The sequence below is a fragment of the Hyla sarda genome, chromosome 2 (assembly GCF_029499605.1).
Source record: "Hyla sarda isolate aHylSar1 chromosome 2, aHylSar1.hap1, whole genome shotgun sequence".
Lineage (NCBI taxonomy): Eukaryota > Metazoa > Chordata > Amphibia > Anura > Hylidae > Hyla > Hyla sarda.
Genome location: NC_079190.1, coordinates 336,343,900 through 336,364,477, shown reverse-complemented (window position 1 = coordinate 336,364,477; position 20,578 = coordinate 336,343,900). Strand labels below are relative to the sequence as shown.

General features: G+C 42.5%; 1 protein-coding gene and 1 long non-coding RNA gene across 5 annotated transcripts in view; one reads left to right on the top strand and one right to left on the bottom strand.

Annotated features, from left to right (window-relative positions):
• The window catches only part of RAB29 (RAB29, member RAS oncogene family), a 40,256-nt gene extending 25,792 nt beyond the window's left edge, over positions 1 to 14,464 (bottom strand). Inside the window, exons 1-3 of one of the 4 annotated variants that reach the window (XM_056558031.1) lie at positions 14,190 to 14,464; positions 6,910 to 6,981; positions 1,227 to 1,408 (exon numbers count right to left, since the gene is read on the bottom strand). In XM_056558031.1, coding sequence (XP_056414006.1) covers positions 1,227 to 1,408; positions 6,910 to 6,981; positions 14,190 to 14,313 — 378 coding nt within the window. In that variant the 5' untranslated portion in view covers positions 14,314 to 14,464. Of the gene's footprint in view, positions 1 to 1,226; positions 1,409 to 6,170; positions 6,499 to 6,909; positions 6,982 to 14,189 lie in introns of those variants that run through there. The other 3 variants (XM_056558033.1, XM_056558032.1, XM_056558034.1) reach the window with 3 other exon arrangements.
• Positions 14,465 to 14,920: 456 nt separating this feature from the next.
• The window catches only part of LOC130356457 (uncharacterized), a 41,497-nt gene continuing 35,839 nt past the window's right edge, over positions 14,921 to 20,578 (top strand). The window contains exon 1 of the long non-coding RNA XR_008888889.1: positions 14,921 to 14,956. This is a non-coding gene — a long non-coding RNA (uncharacterized LOC130356457). The remainder of the gene's footprint in view (positions 14,957 to 20,578) is intronic.

The following is a 20,578-nucleotide window of genomic DNA, read 5'->3' as shown; positions in this document are numbered from 1 at the left end:
AAAGGCTGTCTGGGCATGCTGGGAGTTGTAGTTTTGCAACATCTGGAGGGTCACAGTTTGGAGACCACTGTTACAGTGGTGCCCAAACGGTAGCGCTCCAGATGTTGCCAAACTACAACTCTCAGCATGCCTAGACTGCCCAGGCATGCTGGGAGTTGTAGTTCTGTAACATCTGTCCCTTCAGATTTTGCAATTTTCATGACATTTTTGGAAATTGCTGCTCTTCTTTGAAGCCCTCATTTTTTTCAAAAGTAAAAATAGGTCTATTTTATGATGCCAACATAAAGTGGAAATATTGTATTTGTGAATAAAAATAAAATGTATTTGGAATATCCATTTTCCTTACAAGTAAAGAGCTTCAAAGTTGGAAAAATGCTAAATTTTCAAAAATGTCATGACATTTTGGGATTTTTCACCAAAAAAGGATGCAAGTAACGCTGAAAATTTACCACCAAAATAAAGTAGAATATGTCACGAAAAAACAATCTCAGAATCAGAATATTTGGTAAAAGCGTTTTAGAGTTCTTAATGCGTTAAGCGATGGTGGTCAGAATTGCGAAAAAGGGCTCAGTCCTTAAGGTGAAAAAGGGCTGAGTCCTGAAGGGGTTAATAAATCTCCCCCATGAAGTTTCTTGATTTTTTTTTTAAATTAACATACGCGTGCACGGACGCACACACACACACATACATACATACATACATACACCTGGCCCATGGACTAGAGAGTTGGCTTTTGCCTGCACTCTACCGACACCAGGGGGAGACATCTGTGGAAGCCAGCACAAACCCCCATGTGAGACCCACACTAGACTTATGGCTGCTTCCAGAGGGAAGACTTAGGACATCCAGGGAGCCACACTGTATGGGGGAGATCAAAATCTGAGGAAAAGTTAACCATTTACCCATAGCAACCAGATAGTTTTTCATTTTTTTAGAGGCCTTTTAAAAAATGAAGCAGATTGGTTACTATGGGCATCTGGTTGACTTTTCCTCGGCACAAATTTTGATGAATCTCCCCCTAAACTGACAGGCATCCTATTAGTAAAAACCTTGGTCAGGCTTGTTCCACAGAATCAAAATGTGCATCAAGAAGAATAAAGCCCTTCAGACTCCCATGAAAAACACATACTTGTAACTAAGTTGTTAATGCAGTTACTAGTCTACTTGCCAAATAAAACCACCATATAGATACACACACAATATATTATATTAATATGTAATTTTACCTTATTTGCCAGTAATATACACGGCACAGATTCACCATTTGGTAGTGTCACCTTACTGTCCAGGTCACTTTTCCACATTTGACAACTTCGGAAAGAGTCAGCATTGGTGAGGTCAAACATTATTATGCAAGCAGAAGCCTGTTTATAATAAAGTCTGGTCATAGATGTAAATCTCTCTTGACCTGTTGACAAGAATATACATGCAATGAGATAGATATCTGCATATTTCTTTAAAAAAAAAAAATAGATGCTGGCACAATTGAGGCAGTTTTCTTGTATTTAACACAGAAGAACAATACAGCATACATTTTAGAAATATTTTCAGATATCTTGCATAATATTTACATTATATATTTTTTAGTAGCCAATGCTAGATAGAAAACCACTAGCACACAAAGACAGGAAATGTATAAAATCAGTTCCCCTTACAAACAAATGAACAATATAGAGCAGATCATTATAATGACAACCCACAAAAGTGGCTCAGGTAGTGCAGCTCATCTAGGGTGGCACATCAATGCGAGCTGTGGCAAGAAGGTTTGCTGTGTCTGTCAGCGTAGTGTCCAGAGCATGGAGGCGCTACCAGAAGACAGGCCAGTACATCAGGAGAAGTGGAGGAGGCTGTAGGAGGGCAACAACCCAGCAGCAAGACCGCTACCTCCACCTTTGTGCAAGAAGGAGCACTGCCAGAGCCCACAGCAAAATGACCTCCAGCAGGCCACAAATGTGCATGTGTCCACTCAAACGGTCAGAAACAGACTCCATGAGGGTGGTATGAGGGCCCGACGTCCACAGGTGGGGGTTGTGCTTACAGCCCAACATCGTGCAGGACATTTGCCAGAGAACAAGATTGACAAATTCCCCACTGGCACCCTGTGCTCTTCACAGATGAAAGCAGGTTCACACTGAGCACATTTGACAGATGTGACAGAGTCTGGAGACACCGTGGAGAACGTTCTGCTGCTTGCAACATCCTCCAGCATGACCAGTTTGGCAGTCGGTCAGTAACGGTGTGGCATTTCTTTGGGGGGTCCGCACATCCCTCCAGGTGCTTGCCAGAGGTAGCCTGACTGCCATTAGGTACCGAGATGAGATCCTCAGCCCCCTTGTGAGACCATATGCTGGTGAGACCATATGCTGGTGCAGTAGGCCCTGGGTTCCTCCTAATGCAAGACAATGCTAGACCTCTTGTGGCTGGAATGTGCGTCAGCAGTTCCTGCAAGAGGAAGGCATTAATGTTATGGACTGGCCCGCCCGTTCCCCAGACCTGAATCCGATTGAGCACATCAGGGACATCATGTCTTGCTCCATCCACCAACGCCACGTTGCACCAGACTGTCCAGACTGACTTGGCGGATGCTTTAGTCCAGGTCTGGGAGGACATCCCTCACCTCATCAGGAGCATGCCCAAGCCTTGTAGGGAGGTCATATGGGCACATGGAGGACACGGACACACACACACACACACACACACACTACTGAGCCTCATTTTGACTTTAAGGACGTTACATCAAAGTTGGATCAGCCTGTAGTGTGGTTTTCCACTTTAATTTTGAGTGTGACTCCATATCTAGACCTCCACGGGTTGATAAATTTGATTTCCATTGATAATTTGTGATTTTGTTGTCAGCACATTCAACTATGTAAAGATGAAAGTATTTCATACGATTGGTTCATTCAATCAGATCTAGAGGTGTTATCTTAGTGTTCCCTTTATTTTTTTGAGCAGTGTAGCAATAAAGTCATTAGACAATACATTCTAAGCACACTTAAAATTCCCAGCTTGGCTGTGCAAACCTCCAAGTAAATCCTAAGAACGGAGATAGCAGCTACTAGTTCTAACACCCATGACCTAATGGGGGAACCATGAAGTTAGCCTAGAAGAAAAAAAAAATAAAATCTAACTTGCCCAATCCAGACCATTGTGCTTAACAGTATGAGTCATAGTATTTATGGAGTTATACTATTCCCACAATATACCGACTGAAAAGACTAAAGAAATCCTGAATGCATCTGTGCACCCTTTTGTTCTGCTTTGCGCAATATAAAGTCTGTATAATACTGTATTTGAGGAAGCACAACTTGTGCTTATATATGGGAGTACCACCCAATAGTAAAAAGGGAAGTAACAACTGGTCTGTGGTCTCTAAAACAAAAGTACCCTGATCAGATGTCATCCAATTTTGCCACCAGCATCCAGTGTGGTCTGGAATTGTGGGATAATGGGATAGTTAAAAGGGGTATTACCAAGATCTCACTGATTGCTGTATGTATCTAATATGCTAAAATAAACTGTAGCATTTGTTAGTACTCACCCCCTTTAACCCCTTAAGGACTTAGGACGTACCTGTACGTCCTAAGCCCGCTCCCGGTGTTAAAAACGGGGTTACACCGTGACCCCGCATCACACCGGGTCGGTCCCGGCTGCTATTCATAAACGGGACCCTGGGCTAACAGCGCGCGGCATCGATCATTGTGCCGCGCGCTGTTAACCCTTCAGACGCGGCGATCAAAGTTGACCGGCGCGTCTGAAAGGGAAAGTAAACGATTCCCGGCAGCTCAGTCGAGCTGATCGGGACATCGCGATGTTCCGATCAGCTGGGACGCAGACGGAGGTCTCCTTACCTGTGTCCACGGCGTCCGATCGGGGTTTGATTGCTCCAAGCCTGAACTACAGGCTTGAGCAATAGAGCCCCTATCTCGCTGATCCGTGCAGAGCTATGGCTCTGCAGGGATCAGCATAAGAGATCAGTGTGTGCAGTGTTATAGGTCCCTATGGGAGCTATAGCACTGCAAAAAAAAAAATAAATAAATAAATAAAAAAAAAAAAAAAAAAAAAAGTTAAAAAGGTCATTTAACCCCTCCCCTAATAAAAGTTCAAATCACCCCCCTATTCCCATAAAAAAAAAAAATAAAAAAAAAAAACTGTAAATAAAAATATAAATATGTGGTATCGCCGCATGCGTAAATGTCCGAACTATAAAAATATATCATTAAACTGCACGGTCAATGGCGTACGCGCAAAAAAGTCAAAAGTCCAAAATAACGTATTTTTGGTCGCTTTTTATATCATGAAAAAATTACTAAAAAGCAATCAAAAAGTCAGATCAATACAAAAATTTTACCGCTAAAGACGTCAGATCACAGCGAAAAAATTTGCCCTCATACCGACCCATACGCAGAATAAAAAAAGTTATAGGGGTCAGAAGATGACAATTTTAAACGTATAAATTTCCGTGCATGTAGTTATGATTTTTTTCCAGAAGTACGAAAAAAAAATCAAACCGATATAAGTAGGGTATCATTTTAATCGTATGGACCTACAGAATAAAGATCAGGTGTCATTTTTACTGAAAAATTTACTGCATAGAAACGGAAGCCCCCAAAATTAACAAAATGGCATTTTTTCTTTAATTTCGTCGCACAATGATTTTTTTTTCCGTTTTGCTGTAGATTTTTGGGTAAAATTACTGATGCCACTGCAAAGTAGAATTGGTGGCGCAAAAAAATAAGCCATCATATGGCTTTTTAGGTGCAAAATTGAAAGGGTTATGATTTTTAAAAGGCAAGGAGGAAAAAACGTGCAAAAAGTGCAAAACCCGAAAACCCCTCAGTCCTTAAGGGGTTAAATAAAAAAAATACAAAGTCATGATTGTTTGTTGCTATTGGACACATCTTCACTCTGCCCAGTTTGTCACAACTGTCTTCCATAGCAGGACTAGCTTGTCCTCATGCACGGTAGTCTCACTTTACAGGGTAAACAGTGAAGACCACTGTCTCTCTGCAGGCAGCCCCCCTATGTTGAATCTTGGCTGCTATGAGAAAACAAACAAGGGCTGCAAAGAAATGTAGTTTGCAAGTGGTAGGCTATGTTCACACAGCAGAATTTCTGTACGGAATTCCACACAAGGATTTCAAGGGAAATTCTACCAAAGTTAATGCCCCTTGAACTCAAATGGGATTCCACTGTCCCATACTTTAATTTGGCAGAATCCTATTGAAGTCAATTGGGATTTGCATTTCAGCAGAATTCTGTGCTCTGAAAATAAATTCCACCACAATACCAACGGCATTTGTGCGCAATTATGGATATTCCACTGCGTAAACATAGCCTTACAGGAAGTCATGCGATAAGCTGTGGTCCGCACAATTTATGATAATTTTATAGGCATCATGTCAAGTTGCAGATGCCTTGGAGTGGCAAGATATTTTTTGCGAGATCAGTTGACATTTTCATTGGTACCATTCTGGAGTACATGTGACACTGAAATCTGCCATTTTTGCATTTTTAACAATTTCTCATGCAATATAAATAACGTTTATTTTTCAAGTTGGTACGACTACGGCAAATTATTTTTTTATTTCCTTGTCCAGAGGAAAAAAGTTTGAGTTGCCCATAGCAACTAGAGATGAGCAAACTTACAGTAAATTCGATTCGTCACAAACTTCTCGGCTTGGCAGTTGATGACTTATGCTGCATAAATTAGTTCAGCTTTCAGGTGCTCTGGTGGGCTGGAGACTTTCCTAGGACTGTATCCACCTTTTCCAGCCCACCGGAGCACCTGAAAGCTGAACTCATTTATGCAGGATAAGTCATCAACTGCCAAGCCGAGAAGTTTGTGACGAATCGAATTTACTGTAAGTTTGCTCATCTCTAATAGCAACCTATCAGATCACTTTCATTTTTGATAAGGCCTTCGAAGAAATGAAAGAAGCTGATTGGTTGCTATGGGCAATTCAGCAACTTTTCCTCTGGACAGGTTTTGATAAATCTCCCCCTTTATTTCCTATGGTGAAAAGACTAAAAAAAAAAAAATGCCAGTGTCTCTCTCATGACTTACCTGGTACTTCCGGTTGCAGTAAATCACTTGCAATACAGGCACGTAATTTCTTTTTCTATCCATTGTGCCCAAGCTGCAAAAACTAAAACAAACGTTAACTCACCTTTCACCGCTCCCCCAGTGCTCCGATATCGGTCTTTTGTCTTCTGAGCCCGGTCTTTCTCACTGGCCAAGGTGGGACAACGCTGCGGCCGGCGACAAGCTTCAGAATGCGGTAGATGACTTGGCCCAGAAGATCTATATCGGCGCAGAAGGAGGGTTAAAATTTGTCATTTTACTTTTTGCAGCCCGGGCATAATAGAATGCTAAAAAGTTTCAGTGGAGTTCTCCTTTAACAAAAAGTGTTGCAATTTTCTAATAAATTTTTCAGTGCCTCACTTTAACTGTTTGTTGCCAGTGGATGAAAGAACTGTGGGGCAATTTACCAAAACCAGTGAAAGGAAGAGTTCTGCTGTTGCTTTTAAGTTTAAAAAGGCCTCTGAAAAATGAAAGCAACTAATTGGTTGTTATGAGCAACTGTACCGCTCTTCCTTTACACAGGTTTTGATAAATCTCCCCTTTGTGTTTATATTTAGGGGCTATGTTCACACAGCTGAAAAAAACTGCACTTGTTAGCTTTTAGTCTATTTTAGCCGTGTACATCTCACAAAAAATTGTGCGTGAACATAGCTAGAGGCTGAAAAATTGTTCAGACCCACTATTAAGTCAATAAAATTGTATGCAGGCTGGGCAGTGCACTGTGCAGACTTACTTTTTAGTTACACAGATTCAATGCAGCAAAGTATCAGGCCAGGAAAGATTTGTCCCGATAATGTCAAAACACAGAAATATATGGAGCTTACCTGCAATATCCCATAGCTGAAGCCGGACCATTTCTGTATCTGACCACTGGACAACCTTCAATGCAAAATCCACTACAAATAAATTGTACGTGTAAAGAGAAACCAAACAAGTTTATGGTTAGTTCACAATTCCTTTTATATTTGAGGACAGGATTTTCACTTGTCAGGGTACAAACAGTCATGGATTCTATAGGATCTAAATCATTGAAAGTGAATTCAAACTGATATCAGTTTGTACCAGTTCCAACAGTGTTTTCAATCTCTCACTAACTGTCATCTCATGACAGGCGTGAGCTCAAACAACTAATTGCGCAATTTCTTTGCGGAAAAAATAAATAAATAAATAAATAAAATAAAAAAAACGAGAGAAAGAAAAACGGAACAAACACAGCTGACTGTCTATGGGGACCTCATGACTCTCCCCTAGCAAGTCAGTGAAGAGAAGGAGGGGGCATTTTGAATTTCAACTACCCAGATCTTTTGTTCTGGCAGCAGCTTACCATTCCTGTATACATTGAAAACCTAGGAATGCTCAGCCATGCAAAGAATAAACATGTATGGAGAGATTGGAAAGGATAACAGTTGTCCAAACATTCGGGTTTTTTTGGGTTGGAAAAATGGCACACAGCAAAACAAGTGATCCACTTAAACCAAAAGACCACTTTTAGGCTGTCAGGTAAAGTTAGCCCAATGAAGATCTTTTCCCAGCACCAATTGTAAGGCTGAGAAGTAGTCTTTGCCGAGCCTTAGAGGTTCAGACTACTAGCAGCCACATGTTCCTGTTGCATTGTTGCGATGAGAAATCAATAAAACACTCACTGGAGCATTCTACTTTAAAGTATACCTGTCATTTGCAAAAGCATTTTATAGTATGTAGAAAACAACATATGTATATTTGCAATATACATTGGTTTAAAAAAAAAAAAAAAAAAAAAAAGGATATTTGTCCTTGAAGCTATTTCCCATTTGTCTCTGTAAAGAGACTAAACACAAGCTAAGTGCACCGAGGACAAGCAGGGCTCTGTGACACGCTCCCAGCTCACATAGGATGATTGACAAGCCAGGAGCCTGCACATAGCCCTGCTCTCATTTCCTGTATTTGGTCTCCACACAGGCACACAGGCAATAGCTGTAGGGACAGCATTTTTTTTCACCCCAAAACATACACACATTTTTAACCAATGTATTACAATTCTGGTCTTATCTATATTATATAAAACGTTTTTTTGCAAACGACAGGTACACTTAAAGGGGTACTCCGCTGAAAATACCTTATCCCCTATCCAAAGGAGAGGGGATAAGATGTTAGATCTCAGGGGTCCCGCCACTGGGGACCCCCGCGATCTCCGCTGTGGCACCAGTCATTCAGTGCACTTCGCTCCGTGCCCGATGACTGGCAATGCCAGCCGCCATGCCCCCTCTCCTAGACATGAAAGGAGGGGGGCATGGAGTGATGTCACTAACACTGAAGCTGCAATCTTCCTTGTTTCGGACACCGCTGCTACCGGCCCAGAGATCGCAGGGGTCCCCAGCGGCGTGACCCGTGATCCAACATCTTATCACCTATACTTTCGATAGAGGATAAGATGTTTAGAGCAGATTACCCACTTATAGAAAATTTAAAAAAATCACGAATAATTTTGAGACTACAACCTTCATATGCCTCTGACATCATACAATAAAGTCCCATAGAATTCTATAATGTCATATTAACCCCCTACTTGACCCATGATGTACCAGTACGTCATGGGTCGGGTGAGGGGAATAAGTCACAGGCCCGCACGTCGAGTTTGAGTCATAACCGTGTCTGCCAGGAATGAATGAATGAATGAATCTCTCTCTCATAATATATATATATATATATATATATATATATATATATATATATATATATATATATATATATATATATATATATATATATATATATTATATATAATATATATAAATTTTGCGCAGCGTCAAATACACTGCGTATACGCCCTGTGGGAACGCACCCTAAAGAGTAGCTCCCACCATCTCACATTTATTTTACTCTGTCCCTACCTATAGGTAATCTATCCCTAACCCCCTCCCTGCCTTTAAAAAAAATTTTGCCACTCACATAGCAGTCATCTGCACGTCTTCTTGCTCCCTGCTCATTCCTCTACCGGAAGCCGGCTTCCCAGCAAACGCACGTCACTGACGCCTGCTAGGCAAAGACTTCCGCCCTCACTTCATCTATGCTGCGCTCGCGTAGGGAGCGCGCGTAGATGATCTGCCAATCGCATAGCAGGCTGCTCCGGGGTCTCCTCCTCCCTGTTTATCTGTACATGTGATACCCGGGGAGGAGGAGTATAGGAGTAGCCTGCATAGTGACAGTAGTGGAGCATCAGCACGGCACTGATAACTAGTGTGCGCGTGCCGTCTCCACTACAGTGTACATGTCGGGGCGGGGATGAATGGGCTGCGCGCGACTATAACCAGCCAATGCGCGCAGCCCTGGCGTTTAATGCGCTCGCTCCCGCCTGTCTGATTGACAGGCAGGGAGCGAGCGCAGCCGAAAAGAAAAAGGACTGATTTTGCCCAGCCAAAAACAGTCCTTTTTCTGGTGTGACGTCACGCCTGGCTGCAGCCGGCCACTAGGAGGGTGACCCCTAGTAGCCGGTTTTTAAACGTAAATATCCCCACGAAAAATAAAAATAATGGAAGTATATTAGAGATATGTTGTAGTACATAAGTACTACAACATATCAAAAAATAAAGTTGATGACAGTGCCCATTTAACTCCTTAACGACGCAGGACATATATTTACCTCCTCCACCGGCTCCTGCGATATGCCGCGGGGTCACGCGGTGTCCCTGCATCATATCGGATTGGTCCCGGCAGCTATCAACGGTCGGACCCGCGGCTAATACAGGACATCACCGATCGCTGTGATGCCCTGTATTAACCCTTCAGACGTGGCTATCAAAGCTGACCGCCACGTCTGAAGTGAAAGTATCCCGGCTGCTCAGTCGGGCTGTTGGGGACCTCCGCGGTGAAATCGTGGCGTCCCAAACAGCTTACAGGACACCGGGAGGGCCTTTACCTGCCTCCTCGGTGTCAGATCGACGAATGACTGCTCCGTGCCTGAGATCCAGGCAGGAACAGTCAAGCGCCGATAACACTGATCACAGGCGTGTTAATACACGCCAGTGATCAGCATGAGAGATCAGTGTGTGCAGTGTTATAGGTCCCTATGGGACCTATAACACTGCAAAAAAAAGGTTAAAAAAAAAAAAGTGTTAATAAAGGTCATTTAACCCCTTCCCTAATAAAAGTTTGAATCACCCCACTTTCCCATAAGAAAAATTAAACAGTGTAAATAAAAAAAATAAAAAACTATCCGAACTCTAAAAATATATAATTAACCCCTTAAGGACTCAAGGTTTTCCCGTTTTTGCACTTTCGTTTTTCCTCCTTACCTTTTAAAAATCATAACCCTTTCAATTTTCCACCTAAAAATCCATATTATGGCTTATTTTTTGCGTCGCCAATTCTACTTTACAGTGACATTAGTCATTTTACCCGAAAATGCACAGCGAAACGGAAAAAAAAAAAAATCATTGTGCGACAAAATCGAAGAAAAAAAACGCCATTTTGTAACTTTTGGGGGCTTACGTTTCTACGCAGTGCATATTTCAGTAAAAATTACACCTTATTAATTTGTAGGTCCATACGGTTAAAATGGTACCCTACTTATATAGGTTTGATTTTGTCGCACTTCTGGAAAAAATCATAACTACATGCAGGAAAATGTATACGTTTAAAAATGTCATCTTCTGACCCCTATAACTTTTTTTTTTTTTTTTCCACGTACAGAGCGGTATGAGGACTCATTTTTTGTGCCGTGATCTGGTTTTTATTGGTATGATTTTTGTTTTGATTGGACTTTTTGATCACTTTTTATTCATTTTTTAATGGTATAAAAATGACCAAAAATGCGCTTTTCACGCGTACGCCATTGACCGTGCGGTTTAATTAATGATATATTTTTATAGTTCGGACATTTACGCACGCGGTGATACCACATATGTTTATTTTAATTTTTTTTTACACTTTTATTTTTTTATGGGAAAAAACTTTGATTAGGGAAGGGGTTAAATGACCTTTATTAACACTTTTTTTGCAGTGTTATAGGTCCCATAGGGACCTATAACACTGCACACACTGATCTTTTACACAGATCACAGGCGTGTATTAACACGCCTGTGATCAGTGTTATCGGCGCTTGACTGCTCCTGCCTGGATCTCAGGAACGGAGAAGTCATTCACCGATTGGACACCGAGGAGGCAGGTAAGGGCCCTCCCGGTGTCCTGTAAGCTGTTTGGTCACTTTTTATACCATTAAAAAAAATGAATAAAAAGTGATCAAAAAGTCAGATCAAAACAAAAATCATACCGATAAAAACTTCAGATCACGGCGCAAAAAATTAGTCCTCATACCGCCCTGTACGTGGAAAAATAAAAAAAGTTATAGGGGTCAGAATATGACATTTTTAAACGTATAAATTTTCCTGCATGTAGTTATGATTTTTTCCAGAAGTACGACAAAATCAAACCTATATAAGTAGGGGATCAGTTTAACCGTATGGACCAACAGAATAATAAGGTGTCATTTTTGCCGAAATATGCACTGCGTAGAAACGGAAGCCCCCTTGGTCCATCAGATGCCAGTAATTCCTGGTGTCTAGGAGACCCATTAGCAGCTCTCCAATGTAATCGCAGGCTGCTGATGGCTTGCTGTGGAAGAACGGGGACTAACACGTTCTTCCTGGCAGATCGGTGATTGCTTAAGGCTGTCTTAGGTCACCCCTAGCAATTGTGTGCTGATAACATAGATCAATGTAATGCAATAGCATTACATTCATCTATATAAGTCAACTACTTATTGCTCACGATAGGCCCCTGGGAAGTGTGAGCAAAAGATTTGAGAAAAAAATAAAAAAAACTGTTTAAAAAATAATATACATATTTGTTATGGCCGCATGCACCTGAACCTGCATGGTGAACAAAGTAAACTCCAAACGAAAATTTTAAATGCCAAAATTGGTGATTTTTTTTCACGTCACAGAAAAAAAAAATTACGCAAAAGTGGTACTGTTAAAAACTACTGCTAAAAAAATAAACCCTAAGGCAAGGATTCCACTGAGATTTTTTCCCACCAGCAAAAACGCCAGGAAAAACTGCCAGGAAAACTGCCATGACTTTTCCTTGCATGTTGGCAGTTTTTCCCTGGTGTGTGGAAACAGCCAGTTTTGTCCCCTGTGGCAGTTTTTTCACTGCCTTCTGGTACCACTCTGTGGGTCGGATGCTGAGCGCCCGGTTCAGAGAGTGTAGGGAGATGAGCAGTGATGTATAGCATCACTACTCACCTCCCCGGCAGTATAGTATACAGGGGTGCATAGTGTACCCGTGTATACTATACAGGAGCCGAGAATCCTGTCACCAGACTGACAGGACCCCCTGCTCCTATAGCCGTTTGGGCAGTATACAGTATATACAGCCATCTATAGATAGCTGTATATAGTGTATAAAGAAGACGAGGTCCACTTACCTTCCTCACTCCCTGTCCCCGCCGGGTCCGTGTAGCTCCGCCCCCTATTGATGACGTCATTAGGGGGCAGAGCTACAGAAGGGAACAAGGCTAGTAAATCTGAAGCTCTGTTCACATTGTCTGTTTTGTATAATGTGAACGGACCCTTCTGGCAGTGTCTACCCAGACAGGGAGACTCCAGCTGCTGTTGCTAAACTACAACTCCCAGCAAGCCCAGACCACCAAAGGCGGTCTGAGCATTCTGGGAGTTGTAGTTTGCCCCAATTGGTGGCTCCCTGTTTGGGTAGACATTGCAATATGGGTGCTCTCCCCAGCGGACAGCGCCAAAAATGTCATAACCAACTTTTTGTGTTTTTTCTCTTCTCGTTTCAGATCCGTGTATGCAGAGGATTACGGCGGATTAATTTTTTTTTTCTTTTAATAAAATGGTTAACGAGGGCTGTGGGGGGAGTGTTTTTAAAAATAAAATAATTTTCCAATGTGTTGTGTTTTTTTTTAAATTGAATTTTCAGGCTTAGTAGTGGAAGCCGGTCTTATTCACAGAATCCATTACTAAGCCAGGGCTTAGCGCTAGCCCAAACCACCAATTACTTCCCCGGTACCATCCGCCACAGGGTTCCGGGAAAAGCCGGTACCAACAGGCCCAGAGCGTCAAAAATGGCGCCCCTGGGCATAGGCGGTAACAGGCTGGCATTATTTAGGCTGGGGAGGGCAAGTAACAATGGTCCTCGCCCACCCTGGTAACATCAGGCTGTTGCTGTTTGGTTGGTATTGTGCTGAGAATGAAAATTCAGGGAACCCTATGCGTTTTAATTTTTTTTTTATTTATATAAATAAACAAACGCATAGGGTTCCCCGTATTTTCTTTCTCAGCACAATACCAACCAAACAGCAACAGCCTGACATTACCAGGGTGGGCGAAGACCATTGTTAATGGCCCTCCCCAGCCTAAATAACGCCAGCCTGTTATCGCCTTGGCCCAGGAGCGCCATTTTTGATGCTCCGGGCCTGTTGGTATCGGCTCTTCCTGGCACCACTGTGGAGGTGGGTAATAATTGGAGGTTAGCGCTAGCTGTTTTTTGGGGCTAGCGCTAAGCCCTGGCTTAGTAATGTATTCCGTCAATAAGACCAGCTTCTATTACTAAGCCTGGAAATTCAATTTAAAGAAAAAAAAGATTGGAAAAATTATTTTATCTTAAAAAACTAAAATATGAGTTATGGATTTTAGAAGGTGGAGGAGGAAAAAACAAAAACGCAAAAATAAAATTGATTTGGCCCTTAAGGTCAAAATGGGCTTGGTCCTTAAGGGGTTAAACTTCTTCCCTGTATTTGAAGCTACCACTTCTGCAGGAAGGCTACTCCCTGCATACACTACTCTGTCCATAAAGTAATACTTCCTCATATGCCAGGAGTTGTAGTTTTGCAATAGCTGGAGACGCACTGTTTGGAAAACACTGTTCTGGTCAGCAGTTTTTTTTTAGGAACATAAATAAGGTACTTTGTTTAACACATGACCTTACAGACGGTCCTCAGGAAATAAAGTGGACATTACTTGGTGGAAAAAGAGAACCAAAAAACTACACGTGAAGCAAAATGGAAGAAATGGGTAAGAGGAGTGATGTAAATAAGCACTGGCAAGCAGACAACAGTTCTAAACAGAGAAAAGGGCTAAACACAGAAGCACACAGGAATGCTACTCACCTCCCATGGTCATTTTGTAATCCTTGCCAAATACGTCATGGACGTACCTGTTTAACAAAGAGGTTTTCCCAACCGTAGAATCCCCAACAACAAGCACCTTAAACAAGTAGTCAAAGCTCCCCATCCCGCCGGCACAGCAGCCAGTGCACAGCACTAGGTCCGCATCGCTGCACACAGCTGGCTCCTTGCTCAGTGACTTTGTGGGCACGTAGTGTGGACGGAGCTGCCGCTGCCCGCTTCGTGTACGCTCAACATGTCACGTGACAACGCTCGCTCTTTAAAGGGGTAGTCCAGTGGTGAAAAACTTATCCCCTATCCTAAGGATAGGGGATAAGTTTGAGATCGCGGGGGTCCGACCGCTGGGGCCCCCTGCGATCTCTCTGTACGGGGCCCCGGCTCTCCGCCGAGATAGCGGGTGTCGACCCCCGCACGAGGCGGCGGCCGACACGCCCCCTCAATACATCTCTATGGCAGAGCCGGAGATTGCCGAAGGCAGCGCTTCGGCTCTGCCATAGAGTTGTATTGAGGGGGCGTGTCGGCCGCCGCCTCGTGCGGAGGTCGACACGCCCCCTTCCAGCGGGCTGTCGGGGCTCCGTACAGGAGATCGCGGGGGGCCCCAGGGGTCGGACCCCCCGCGATCTGCAACTTATCCCCTATCCTTAGGATAGGGGATAAGTTGCTCACCACTGAATCACCACTGGACTACTCCTTTAACTGGACCGCCCCAGCCACTAGTACAGAGACTACAAGTCCTATCAGTGGCGGAAGTACGTAATGGGGGAGGGGCGAACGGAGTACTTATATATGGCCGAGAACGTAGACTCATGAGACAGAATTTGAAGTTATGCTTTACGTGGAGCGGATCGCTGCTTTTCTTCTATTGTACTAATCTATATTTTTTACGTGACAGAATGGTCATATCAAGGTTTCTTCGGTGCTTCCCGCCATTTATGCCTCCTCAAGCTAATAGTTTCCCTCCTAATGGGAAGTGTAAGGCTAGGTTCACACTGTGGAATCTCTGGGCAGAAAGTTTCCGCCCAGAGATTGCGAGTGCGGCCAGCGCTAAGACCATACGGACGCTGCAGTCTCCAATAGGGTATGTTCACCCTGCGGAATACCTGACGAATCCATGTGCGGAATTCCGCAAGTAAAATTCTGCGCAGTGAACGTTAGCATCTGTGTGAATGGGTCTTCCGCGAGACCTGTTCACACTGCGGAATTTCAGCGGCGGATAATTCCGCCACTGAAATTGTTCTGCGCAAAGAAAGAACATGTTCATTCTTTGCGCTGAAGTCTGCGAGCACTGCATAGCCGTCAATGGTGACGGCGCAGTGCTGCGCAGTCCTGCCGCCGGCTGCCAGGTTGAATCTCCGCTCGCTGAATTCCGTGAGCAGAGATTCAGCTACAGTTTCGCAGTGTGAACAGACATACCCATAGACTGCAATGTGTTCTGCGAGTATTTCCGTCTGAAGAATGAGCAATGCCATTCTTCAGGCGGAAATTTTCAAGCGGATTTTCCGTTCACAAATTCCGAAGTGGGAATTTATGAACGGAAACCCTACACTATACATTTAAGTAAGCGGAATTTCTGCTTGCAATTCAAAACGGAATTGCAGGCGGAAATTCCGTAATGTGAACCTAGCCTTAAAGGACATCTGTAGTTCTCTGAAATTTATCCCCTATCCGAAGGATAGGGGATAAGTTTTAGATCGTGGGGGGGTCCGAGCGCTGGGGCCGCGGCAATGTGCAGGAAAAGGGGCGTTCCGTCCCCGCATGACGCGGCTGCCGGCATGCCCCTCCATGTATCTCTAAGGGATTCATGGAGGGGCATGCCTGCTGCCATGTCATGCGGGGACATAACGTCCCCTTTCCTGCACATTGCCGCGGCCCTGTACAGGAGATCACGGGGGGCCCCAGCGCTCAGACCCCCCGCGATCTAAAAATCATTGCATTTACAGATTTTCTTTGCTTACTCTGGGTGCGCAAAATGTTGCACGTACACCTAAGCACTTTTTTTGTGACTTTTGTGGGTATGCAAAAAATAGTAGACAGCCGTACCTAGGCAGCTTTCAGTTTTTACTGTGCAGTGGTTGGGAATTTATGAAGTGTGAATGTCGCACATAGGCATAGTCGCTTTTGCTGTAGCTCAAAAATCATTGGGGAAAAAAAAAGCAAAAAGGAGTCACAGGGCAAAAAAGTGTTAGCAACAAGATTTTTTAAGGAGTGGGGACTTGTGCCTATTTCATCATGCGTCATGTACTTTTTTGATAAATTTGCAAGTACACAAAAATCGATCCCTCACACAGACACCAACACAAAGGCCCTCATTTACTAAGAGTGATGTGTAGGTTTCTTTGTGGCTATTAATTCCCTACAATTTATTTTCCACAGTATTTACTAAGGTTTCACTGCATTTTCCACTTTCCCTACACTTTGCTTTTGTTTTGTTATTTACACATGCTCTGATCTGTAGGGTTTTCCTCAGCTCAAAACCACCACATTTTCTGTGGAAACCTTAGTAAATATGTTGGGTTTTTGTGAAAATGTCGGGAACACGCCCCTTTTCAGAAATCACACACCCTTTCCCAGCGACCACGCCCCTTTTTCAGGTTTTCTTAGCAAAATGGAGAGTTAGTCTGGTTTTTTCAATTCTGGCACAATATCTGGCGCAGAAAGAATTTCTGGCGCAATGCGACATAATCTGGCTCACACAACCCGACAAAACATGTCGGATTTGCAATAGTAAATGAGGGCCTACAGACCCATATGAGGGCTTGTTTTTTGTCCCACCAATTGTAATGATATCACTAATTTTACCAAAATCTACAGCAAAAAAGATTCAGTTCCAACTCAGTGTAGTTTTTGTTAAAAATGACACATTATTATATTATATTTATTCTGTAGGTCCATATCCCCTTAGAGACGGAGCCCATTATGACCCTAAGGATGGGAGCATTTTTTTCAAATCTGACCTCTATCACTTTAAGCATTAATAAGTCTGAGATACTTTTACTTATAAAATTGATTTCGAGATTATTTTTTCGTGACATATTCTACTTTATGTTAGTGGTAAATTTTTGTCGATACTTGCAAAATTTGTTGGTGAAACATGAAATTTTTTAATGAAAAAATAGAAAATTTAGCATTTTTCAAACTTTGAAGCTCTCTGCTTGTAAGGAAAATAGACATTCCAAATAAATTATATATTGATTCACATACACAATGGGGGATATTTATCAAGGGATTTAGACAGTTTTTTCCTGTCTAAATTTGTCGCACAGAAAGTCACAGTCTAAATATGTGCGACTTTTTTGCGACTTTTGCTCTAGAGGATTTTTAGAACATGATGCATTCTAGTTTAATTTAGATGGAAATGCATTGGAAAATGCATTGGCGCTGAATTTATCAAAATCGACTTTTCAGCGACAAGTCGCATCGGCTGAAAGTACGCCGAAATGTCAGACCATGTTGGAGCAGGTTTAAATACTGTCTAAGGCTAGGACTCCACTGAGATTTTTGCCCTGCGATTTTTGTGGCATAAAAACGCCAGAAAAACTGCCACAGTTTTTCCCTGCATTTTGGCGTTTTTACCTTTGTGTGGAATTTGCCTTTTTTGGCCCCTTTTGCGTTTTTTTTTTACAAAATAGTTGGGTACCAAAAAAAGGATGCAGTAGGGATGTAAAAATGTATTTAACTAAATGTTTATTTTTTATAACAAAGTTTTAATACATTTTTTAGCACTACTACTCCCAGTATGGAACACACTGTTCGATGCTGGGAATAGTAGTACCTGTACTATAGACATATCGCCCCGGGTGTCTGTCTGACACCCGATGCGATTGTCCATTATATAGCAGAGAAGCGGAGTGGCTCTATACAGCGCTTCCACCTCTGCTCTGTACTCTGAGTGATGTTCTATTGATATTTTCCACCCAGAGCTGTGATGGTTGCAGCCAATCACAGCTCTGATAAAAAATATCAATGAATGAGTGGCCGGCCCGGAGTACAGTACAGCGCAGGGATGCGAGCGCTGTATACATTCGCTCCATCTCTGCTATAGACAGGACGATTACAGAAGGTGTCAGTAGTGACATCAACTGTGATGTCTGCAGGTACTACTACTCCCAACATGGAGCACACTCTGCTCCATGCTGAGAGCTGTAGTACCTGCATTAATAGACAGATCGCAGTGAGTGTAACTTCTGACACCCGCTGCGATCTGTCTATTAATGCAGGTACTACAGCTCCCAGCATGGAGCAGAGTGTGCTCCATGTTTGGAGTAGTAGTACTTGTAATTAAGGAAAGATCTCTGCGGGTATCACTCCTGACACCCGCTGTGATCCTTCGGTATAATGTATGGATGCAGCGGCCGGCGCTCTCCTATGGTCCCCTGCACGCCGTATATATACACATGTTCCTATTTCTCACAGAGAGCTGTGATTGGCTGGAACCATCTGGCCAATCACAGCTCTCTGCAAGAAATATGAATAAGTGTAAATATACGTCAGTGCAGGGGACCATAGAAGAGCGGCCGCTGCATCTATAAATTATACAGGAGGATCGCAATGGGCAATCTGTCAAACAGTGTGTTCCATGCTGGGAGTAGTAGTACTACCTAAAAAATAAAAAAATAAAAAGTGAAAAACACACACACACTACATTTTTATTATTGTCGGCTACATTTTTAGTGCTTTACCCGATCACATAAATTGATCCCTGTTTAAAAATTTATAAACATTTCGTAATAAAAAAGATACATTTCATTAGATACAATTTTTTCCATCACTACTATATCCTTTTGATTATTTTGTTTTTTATGGTACCCTACAAAATTTTTATAAAAAAGGTATCTCCATAATTTTTTTGGATCGCTAAAGTCCAAAAAAGAATAAAAACCGCCTGCAAAAACGCTAAATTTAAAACCAACATGGCGTTTTTCTTGGCGTTTTTGCTCTCCCATATACTTCTATGGGAGGAAAACGCCACGATTTCAGGGCAAAAAACGCCAAACTAGGATTTGTCGGGCGTCTTGAAAATCCAGCCTTTGAGCCCAAAATTGCTGAAAAACGCTAAAAGGATAAAAAAAAAAAGCCAAACTGAAAAACGCCAAGTGAATCTGGCATTTTGCAATTTACTATTGACTTGCAGCTAACATCTGGCCGTGGCGCCTTTTCAGTGACAAAAACCTTGTGCCGGAAAATTGGCGTTTTTAATGGCGTTTTTGCAAAAAAAAAATAACCTCAGTGGAGTTCCAGCCTAAAGGATAAATCACGAAGTCTGTGCACAGAATTTATCAAGAGGCGTGCACCTTTTGATAAATTAGGCGCACAATAGACCGGCCTAACGCTCTGTACTTTGGTCTATATTGAGACGGAACATAGACAACTTTGATAAATTTTTGGAAGACATCAGAGGGCTTCAAAGTTCAGCAGCAATCGGAATTTTTCAGGGACCAGTTCAGTTTTGAAGTGGATTAGAGGGCCTTCATATTAGACATACCCCATAAATTACCCCATTATAAAAACTTCACCCCTCAAAGTATTCAAAATGACATTCAGTAAGTTTGTTAACCCTTTAGGTATTTCACAGGAATAGCAGCAAAGTGAAGGAGAAAATTCTAAATCTTCATTTTTTTCACATGTTCTTGTAAACCCAGTTTTTGAATTTTTACAAGGGGTAATAGGAGAAAAAGCTCCCAAAATTTGTAACCCAAGTTCTCTCGAGTAAGGAAATACCTCATATGTGTATGTGAAGTGCTCGGCGAGCGCAGTAGAGGGCTCAGAAGGGAAAGAGCGACAATGGGATTTTGGAGAGTGAGTTTTTCTGAAATGGTTTTTGGGGGCATGTCGCATTTAGGAAGCCCCTATGGTGCCAGAATAGCAAAAAAAAAAAAAAAAACACAAGGCATACTATTTTGGGAACTACACCCCTCAAGGCACATAACAAGGGGTACAGTGAGCCTTATCACCCCACAGGTGTTTGACAACTTTTTGTTTAAGTTTGATGTGTAAATGAAAAAAAAATTCACTAAAGTGCAGTTTTTTCCCCCCAAATTTACAATTTTTACAATGGTAATGGAAGAAAATGCCCCCCAAAATGTGTAACCCCCATCTCTTCTGAGTATGTAAATATCCTATATTAGGACATAAAATGCTCTGCGGGCGCACTACAATGCTCAGAAGAGAAGGAGTCACATTTGGCTTTTGGAAAGCAAATTTTACTGAAATGGTTTTTGGGGGGCATGTCGCATTTAGGAAGCCCTTATGGTGCCAGAACAGCAAAAAAAATGGCCTATTATTTTGGAAACTACACCCCTCAAGGAATGTAACAAGGGGTACAGTGAGCCTTAACACCCCACAGGTGTTTGATGACTTTTTGTTAAAGTCAG